We start from the raw sequence: 9120 nt of genomic DNA on the forward strand, positions 1-9120 counted from the left end.
TATGTTAACTATTTCTACGCATTGCATGCATTGCCTCATCCAGCAGGCATCTCGCAGGCATGCCACCACCATTGGAGCACGAATCTTCTTCTTCCCTCTTCACAATGATAGGGTGTTCAGTTGCCAGTTCCATTTTACCAGAGCTTGCCACAACTAGGATTTGCTCAAGAGGAAGCTATAATCAGGATTGGGGCCCTCCCTATTTAGACCACAAATGAGACCAGAAAAGAGATCTTCGCAACTTCCATGACCAACACTTTGAGGATCCCTGGTACCCCCACGAGCTACTGTCGACCCGTCATGCGCATCAAGAAGGGCGCTCGCTCCCAATCCTCCCACCCCATCTCCTAGAAGGTCTTTAGGTTGATTATGTTTACTCTAGATCCGCCATCAATCAGCACTTGAGAATCGGTGGCCCTATGCCTTGGCTAAGATAATCGGAACTCTCATATCAGTGAGCAAAACTATTGGAACTAGGGTTGATCCTGCCTGAAATACATCTACTTCTAGAATTGCCAATTCCATTGTCAATGACTGAATGAGCTACCAATGGAATTGTGGTACCAGTGTTAACAAGCGCCTTAGTGAAATCTGAATAGGAGTGTCCAGGGGAGACTCCACTCTAGGCTCCTCAACCTTTACCGTGTTTGAAGCTAGTTTCCCTTTTAGCATGCTTCAAGTGGTCTCAAACTGTCTCGCAAAGCTTAGATCCAATTCCCAATATCGATTGGTTTTGCTCGAATTGACATGGGAGGGTCCGTAAATTGCACTCTACAACTCAGATCCACAGTCTTCGCAGGCTCTGCAACCCTCAAGGGTGGCCTCTTTAACCCATTCCACCACTTATCGTGCCACAATTCCTCCTGAACAAGCCACTAAAGTGAGGTGTTCTATGTTGTGGAAGGACCATGTACCTTCTTACCCGACTTGGTGACTACATTGACTTTCAGGTCAATTTCTGGTTCATCATCTGCAATTTGCACCATAGAGGTATTGGCATCTTGCCGGCCATCTTCTGCCTCTTGGTTTTTTGTCAATCATACTACTGGGCTTCTGGACACTCATTCCTCCAGTGCCCCTCTCCTAGACAAAAAAGGCAGTTCTTAGGGCACTTTGCCTCGTGAACACCAATTGCTCCGCTTCCACGCCCACGGCCTCCACTACTCCCTCTTGACGAGGCTAGTTGTTACGGCTCCGAATTTCTTGCAACTCGGTATAAGCCATTCTTGGATCATTGACTCTGAAGGCTCGCCACTGCATTTGCCCTCAAGCACAATGACCCCATCCATTATAATGGCAATTGGTGGTAGTGTGAGAGTTTGACATGCAGATTATGCACCATTTTTATTGAAAGCGCAATCATGTGCCGAATGACCTGGATTGGCAGTTAAACCACCATAACTCCATCCACACTTTTTTGTGTGAGGGGCCTCCGAATGCTGTCGAGCCATTCTTTCGTCCCTTTGAGGTCTTCTTGGACTTTTTCTCCTCCTTGGCTTTCGATCCTCGCTACTTTTATCATCTAAGTTGTCGTCAAAATTTGCATTTGACATGCAATATTGTGCACTTTTTTTATTTAAAGCACAATCATGTGCCAAATGACCTGGATTGGCAGTTGAAGCACCATAACTCCATCCACACTTTTTTGTGTGAGGGGCCTCCGAATGCTGTCGAGCCATTCTTTCGTCCTTTTGAGGTCTTCTTGGACTTTTTCTCCTCCTTGGCTTTCAATCCTCACTACTTTTATCATCTAAGTTGTTGTCAAAATTTGCGTTTGACATGCAAATTGTGCACTTTTTAAATTTAAAGCACAATCATGTGCCGAATGACCTGGATTGGCAGTTGAAGCACCATAACTCCATCCACACTTTTTTGTGTGAGGGGCCTCTGGATGATGTCGAGCCATTCTTTCGTCCTTTTGAGGTCTTCTTGGACTTTTTCTCCTCCTTGGCTTTTGATCCTCACTACTTTTATTATCTAAGTTATCGTCAAAACTTTCTTCTTCCGATTCCTCATCACGATCCTTATGCTTTTGTACCTTGGTTGATTGCCTCTTCCCTTTGCCCTTGGAAGACTTGCGATGCTTCACCCTCTGAACTTGCAGTGACTCTCCCATTTGAGATGCTTAATCCATCACGATGTTTGATGCCTTGTTCACTTTGTCCCCACTATTGCCATGGCCATCCACAAATCTCTTGAAAGTTCAAAGATGAAGTACTGATTCAACACCTCTATTGTCGACTGTTGAGCCTGTAGCACCTGCTTCACCAGAAGGGTTTGAAATTGTGCCATGTAGTCCTCCACTTCCTGATCTCCTTGCTTCAAGAGATGTAGACCCTCCAGAGTTTGTGGAATCATTTTCTCCTTACAAAACCGTCTTCAAAAATGTGACCCTGATAGCTTCAAGTGATTAGTGGGGTACTTCGCCAACCATTTGGATGCTTTACCCTCCAATGTGGATTTGAACATAGCCTCCTCGTGTAGTGGAAGCACTGCTCCTCGGATTGTAGTGGAACATAGCCTCCTTTTGTAGTGGAAGCACTGCTCCCCGGATTCTTCAATGCATATACTTGTCGAACTACTAGACATGGGCGTCCGGATCCTCCTTAGACTATCGGGAGAATTTCGTATATTTGACATGGACTGTTGCAGCCCCAGTTGGCACCATGGTCTGGGGGTCTTTGTGACCGTGTGTGCATGCATGACGAAGACTTATTCTAGATTGGGACCAGAGAGAGTGCGAATCTCTGGCCAGATCCTCTGAACCAAGAGAATCAAGGCACTGACCAGCTTCACATCACCAATTGCCTTGTTGGAAAAGTCAAAGGTCAGTGGAAAATAAATCTCCAGCGTGTGGAAAACACAATCGAAAAAGTAAAACCAAAGGAACTGGAAAACTAAATCCGTAAAAAAATCACACAAGCACAAACACCAAGAAAACGACACCCTTAGCAAATTTAAGAGAGCAAATTACAATAAAACATGACAACCGACACGGGTGGTGGAAAAAGTGCTCTGGTCGGAGGCTATTCTTTCCACTAACTAGAACTAGGTTGTTGTGAAATGCAATATGGTTTCATTGCAGGCCTTGCATGTCTTGTGCTGCACCATCCCCTCGCTGCCCTATTCGTCACCCCTCCGCATCTTCACCTTCCCGCAAGGACGACACACAAGAGCAGTCGCATCGAGTCCTTCTTGCCACAGATTGCTTCCGCTTGCCGCTGGCAAAGGATTTGGAGAGCCTCCGCAGAAAAACCAGGCGAAGAAGAAGAGCAAAGTCAAGGAAGTTGAGCTCTTAGAGCGCGATGTGTGCCCGTGTGGAGGTGGCGATAACAAGCTCAATTACGACCAGTGTTGTGGCCCTTTCCATCAAGGAACGGCTGTTGCACCGGACGGGCTTTCTCTTCTGAGTGAGCTTCGAACGCCTCTAGCTGGAGAGGTTTGCTTTGTTCCTCTTTAAACCGATGTCATGTGCGGATAACAGCGCTCTATGGACAAACGCCCGCTTTTTTTGGTGGCTTGGCAGAGGCACGTTACAGCGCTTTTGTGCGGGGACTGGTCGGTTTCATAGTAGAAACCACACACCAGGAAAATCCAGAGTTTACAGGTACTTGATATTGGCATGTCTTTGTGCATGAGCTACAGATGTTACACTAAGCGCTTTCGCTATCTAACATTTAAGGTTCTATGCATTGCCACAGATGTAGCAGCAAACGCGCACACGACCTGTATCAATGTTAAATATTACAAACTCGAGATATTAGATCACGAAATTGTCAGCGATTCTGAAGTAAGTAGCGGGATGTTTCTTCGGTATGAATGAGAATGAATATTCTAAGCGTCTTTTTGCGACTCATGTTTGTGCATTCGACCTCAGAAAAAGCTTGTTAAGTATCGCCACATGAAACGTCTTCCACACGTGAGAATACCACCTTGTTCTTCAAGGTTTGCTTTCTGTTTGCAGTCATATGTTTCTTTTCGAGCTGTGTATGGGCCTGCAAAAGAAGGAAAGGGGGATAGAGCAGTGTATGAAGAGAAAAGCCGCTTCATCCGCGAAGGGGATAAATGGCTCTTCAGAGATGGGCATCTTCTCAATGAGGTCTCACAAGCACATGATTGACATCGTTTTGTCTAATTATGTGGAAGCTAGCCTTGAATGTAAGGCTGCTACCTCTTTTACATGGAACTTAAAAGTGCGCTAGAAAGATTCAAGTATGTACTGTGCAATGGACAGCGCCAATTCTTTCACATCTCGTATTAACAGTTTTGGAGCAGAGATAAAAACCTTAATTCTGCTACTCTGCTAGACCTTTTCTTTCCAACGTGTAGATTGCGGATAGTTCTTTTGATTATGTACATCTATCTTATGAATTGCCGATGATAAATTTGAGAAGGCTCTCTCAGATTCTTCTTGTTGCATGATGCATCATGCATGGGCTGTTTTTTATTCTTGTTTACTGGTTTAGATGGAGTTGAGGCAGATGTTAAAACTGGGAAGGTCCTCCATATTTTCATTCTTGCATCATGAATGGGTTGCTTTGTTTGCTTCCATACAATTTGGATCAACCCTTCCAAAGCTTATTTTGAAGAACTTAAATGGCTTAACCGTGGAAATTTTATATTCTAGAGCATGATTGAAGCTGATTTTGCAAGGAAGTAATTTTTTGGTGGGTTACTATCTTTTCCCAGCAAGCCATGTTTCTTTCCATAATTTCATATTTCTTCCAGTCTTTAGCAGTCTTAGAAGCTAAGACATCTTTGAAAACAATGTAAGGAAAGCTTATTTAGCAGGTAGATTGTGCCAGGCACAAATACAGCAAGTCTGTCTAACATTCCAGGTGAGGAGCTGCTACGTGCTGGTGGTACCTGTCAGCAAAGAGGGGCCCACTTGTAAGCCCCTCATGAGGAGAGCATGGACTGTAGAATGAAAGGGGAGGGGGGGAGAGGCTGCCAGGTGGGCAGCATATTATCCTTCTTGGTATGATGGAGACTCTCAGTTGAGGACAGATCTATCCTGGAATGGACAGCCATGGTGTTGGCTATTCTTTGGGCCACAAATTGGCCCTGATTTAGGGGAGCAATGCAGCCAGGTTGAGGCCCCAGTGGAGAGGCAAAAGGGGCTGCCGTCAGCCCTGGGTGTTGGCAGAAATGAAGCAGTCGGGCGGAGGGGGAAAGGATGGGACTTATAAGGCCCAAGCCTGCCCTGGTCTGCCAGTCTACAGACTGGGTCGGCCAGCAGTCTGTCCCAGTTGGCTAGCCAACCAACTGGTCAGCACCAGGAGGGATGCCGCTTCTTTGCTGAGGTGTTGGCAGAAAGGCATTCAGGCCAGGCATTTGCAGGTTGCAGATCCGCCCTCCAGAAGTGCACGAAGGCACTAGAGAGAGGTGGAGAAAGGCAGCACCATACAGGATCAGCCCCATCCCTCGTACACATTCAAGCACAACAGAAGGTGGACCATAGGTGATCGTAGCATGGAATTCATTCATATACACATGTGTACATATTGGGTAGGATCTAGAACTTGCATGTGATCTCATGGTCTATTTATTTTCTACTGGCAGGGTCCATTCACATTTATGTCTAACATGGTTTCAGAGAAAATGCTAGTTTAGATTGTTGACCTTATATCAGAGCTCGGGAGATTCTTCAACATTGTATCAAAGTGAAGCAACCAAAGGGGTGACAACCCAGTAGCTAATTCAAGAAGGTCACACTTGTGACTTGGAAGGGGTGATGGAGTTCCAAGGGACCCAAAATTCGACATGCATGTGGATCACAAGATTTGCGTGGAGATCTGGAGTGCATTACAACTCAGATCCAGAGACTTGTGCTTGAAAATATATAAAGGAAAAGTGGACTGTCTCTCACGTTACTTTTAGGTTTTCAAATTCCTATGATGGCCTCACGGATGTTGTTCCAACTTTGGAGACAATGGCAAACGAGATGGGAGCAATTACCAATCTGGAAGGGGAAGATAAAGAGCTACATGATGGTAATGAAGATTTGGAAAGTAGCCACGGGTGCAACCCAAGGATCAACTTGAGGCCACGAGTAAGGTATCCAGCAAAGGTGGTAGAATGGAAGTTGAGGGATGTGGTAGAATGGTAGAATCAAAGGAGATGGAGTTTCAAGAGACCCAAAAATTGACATGCGTGTGGATCATAAAATTTGGAGGAAGAGTGTGTTACAACTCGGATCTAGACATTTGTGCTTGAAAATATGTGAGGGCAAAGTGGACTATCTCTCACTTTACCTTTTGGTCTTCAAGTTTCTATGGCTTCACGGATGTCGTTCCAACTTTGGAGACAATTGCAAACTAGATGGGACTTTGATCATTGCTATAGTGATAGACAGAGTGACTTTGCATATTGAGTTGGTGGATATTGGCCTAGACTATACCGAAAGACTTGTATGAGGTATGAGATGACCAACACTATTTGGATTCTTAAGCTTGAGAATCCATTGTTCATAGTGCTGGAGAAACGAGATCAAATAAATGAGAGGTAATCAAAGTTGAGCTTATTCAGGCATCAGCTAGTGCTTGTAGGTCAAAAAGTCGTCATGAGAAGATAATCGAAGTCAAGCTTATTCAAGCATCAGCTAGCGGTTGCAAGTCAAAAAGTTTCCATAAGTCTAGTTATTATTGCATATGCTTCCTAGGAGTTTTAGGGTTTTGTGATTGTACTACTACTACGGATTGATCCAAGCCAACCAATTTGATAGAGTTGGGTTTAATGCTAATTTAAGAGGAAGCGAGGGAGAAGAAGCATGGGGACAACAACAAAGTAGAGAGACAAGGCCTCTTTTGTTTTATGCAAAGGAAAGAGCAAAGCCTAGTCAAGGTAAGCCGAAGATTGATGGTGACTTTGATAAGCTTGCAAACATAGCAAAAGATCGCAAATTGAAGGAAGTAGATGAATAGGAGGAGGACAGTCCCATAAGAAAGGGGATCTCGGAGATAGGCTTTCTAAGAGTGAGGTGAGTGTCAAGTTGCTTTTTTATTAATCTTCTTCTTAATGCTAGCCTTTGCTAGGTCTAAGTTTGCCCATCACCTCCAGAATGCTGACAAAAACTCAATAGGACAACCTCTACTAGGTGCTGATGATAGCGTGGGGATGTCATAGGAGCTAATTCCTGTTGCGCGTCATGGAGTTTATGGATTTCATCCGAGTGCGTGACTTTTATGAGAAAATTGCACATTGAGTTGTGTTTTCAAAGTATGAGATGCACGTTCCCGATGCACTAGGGGTTATACAAATTTCACTTTATAAAGTTTTCGTCCATGTTGCGGCTTGCTAGTATTGCGTTAAACTCTTTCGATATTAAGTGGTGTGTTGCTCTTGTAGCTAGATTGTCTAAGCATTTTTCGCTTAGACATGCTCGTTTGGGAGAGATTAACATGAAATCAGTATATTTGTCACAAGCAGTTGTAGCTTGAATATTAGCCTTCTCCTTTAATGCTACCCTTTGTCATAGCTAAGTCTGCCCTTCACCTCCAGTGGTCCCAAGAACTCACCTTTGTACGAATGGCTGGTCAAGTGTATGCGGGTGCGTGGATATGTTTGTGTGAGGGCATATATTTATACTATGGTCTACAATGATGCAGTGGGAATGTTATAGTAGCTAGTCCTTGCTAATGGGGTTTATGATTTCTAACCTTGCGATTGTCATGAGATTGAAATTGCACTATGTGTTGTGTTTTAGAGGATGAGTTTGTTGAGATATGATGCCATGAATCAAAGGCAAAATATGAACTAAGGAATGTATTAAAGTAGCCACCCTAGGATGTGGACTACATGACGTGGAGATGTGGATCAAGGATATCCACAAGGAGAGATGTGGATGAGAGGATCCCACATGTGTTGACTATTCTAAGGGCAATCTCTATATAAGAGGCCTATCATGTATGGTTGAGCAAAAGAAATGCACACTCACTCAAGATTTTGTTTATGAGTCCAAGCTAATCTATCTTGGAACTTAATTGACTTGAGGTACATGTCATGAGCACTCTCTTCATCATGTTTTCACATAGGTTCCATCCACCTTAGAGCGCTCCATAGATCTTGAGGCACGCATGTTTTCTCATGGTATCGGAGCTTAGGTATAGTCTCCTAGATTAGTTGTAGACATGCCTTAGGAGATCATGTTTTCTCCAAGATTAGTTTTAGTTTTAGATAGAGAGTTATCTACCTAGAGAAATCTCTGTCGTGCATTTTCATTTATTAGAGAAATCTCTGTCGTGCATTTCCATTCATTAGAGATTTCTGTTTTCCCCACTCTTCTTCTTAGAGAGTTTGAGAGTGTGAAAGAGAGAGATAGGGAGAGAATCAATATCCTTTGAGGGGATCCTTCAGCCTCGACAGACTGCTCAAGTGATCTTCAGCACCTAGCAACCTTCAATCATCAGCTGGCCAACACACAACAACATTCGACACAGCCAATATGCAGTTGTGTGAAGCACCTCTTATGCAACTACTTGCACGACAATGACAAAGGAAGGGAGCTACGCAACTTCAGCCTAGGTGCCCAACAAATCTGCAATGCCTATTACGAAGGCCGACTCGGACGAATTTCTACGGGCTACTATAGCATAACGACCTATGATATATAGCAACTCAATTGGGCAGTTGTAGATAGCAACAAAGCTACTACGTCAAGCATCACAAGGCAATGCATCTACAAGGAACACAAGCAGTAGCAGCTTTATCTACGGCACACATTAGCAAACAAAAGAACAGGAGCTCAACAAGAGCCATAGCCAAGGATGCTCAGCAAGAAAAAGTTCCTTACACAAGATATGACAGCAGCTCAAGCCGACGAACGACTCTAAAGTGACTAGAGAAACAACACGAATTCAACGGATGGCTCAATAGTGCCTTCGACTAGAGAAGCAGCTGACCAAGACTCCAATAGAGAGACAAGCTCCAGCCTAGCAAAGGCTCACGACCTTCAGCCAGCCAGGTTGTCAGCCTGCAAAGCCAACGCCCACGATGACCAAAGCTTACAGCAGCTAGAGGACACAGCTGCAACACAACTCACAGGCAAAAGGAAGTTCAGGCACTAAGGTTGAGGCAGAGTGAAAGAATCAAAGGAGGAGCAGACGGAAGTGGAGACAGAGG

The 9120-nt window shown here is 44.4% G+C and overlaps 1 protein-coding gene across 1 annotated transcript; it reads left to right on the forward strand.

The window, feature by feature from the left end:
• The first annotated feature begins 3029 nt into the window (after positions 1-3029).
• LOC147880752 (uncharacterized) lies at positions 3030-4436 on the forward strand. The gene is made up of 4 exons (XM_087371131.1): positions 3030-3410; positions 3527-3607; positions 3702-3790; positions 3965-4436. Exons 1-4 carry the CDS (start codon positions 3071-3073, stop codon positions 4118-4120), a joined length of 666 nt encoding a protein of 221 aa, XP_087227257.1. The 5' UTR covers positions 3030-3070; the 3' UTR covers positions 4121-4436.
• The last annotated feature ends 4684 nt before the right edge of the window (positions 4437-9120 follow it).

Source organism: Dipteris shenzhenensis, chromosome 32 (assembly GCF_047967505.1).
Source record: "Dipteris shenzhenensis isolate YYH24624 ecotype China chromosome 32, Dip_SZ_1.0, whole genome shotgun sequence".
Taxonomy (NCBI): domain Eukaryota; kingdom Viridiplantae; phylum Streptophyta; class Polypodiopsida; order Gleicheniales; family Dipteridaceae; genus Dipteris; species Dipteris shenzhenensis.

Excerpts from the sequence above, each read along its gene's own strand:
- LOC147880752 (XM_087371131.1), top strand. The coding sequence starts at position 3,071 with ATGGTTTCATTGCAGGCCTTGCATGTCTTGTGCTGCACCATCCCCTCG. Across the intron at positions 3,411-3,526 it reads GGACGGGCTTTCTCTTCTGA|AGGCACGTTACAGCGCTTTT; the intron begins GTGAGCTTCGAA and ends GTGGCTTGGCAG. Across the intron at positions 3,608-3,701 it reads GGAAAATCCAGAGTTTACAG|ATGTAGCAGCAAACGCGCAC; the intron begins GTACTTGATATT and ends GCATTGCCACAG.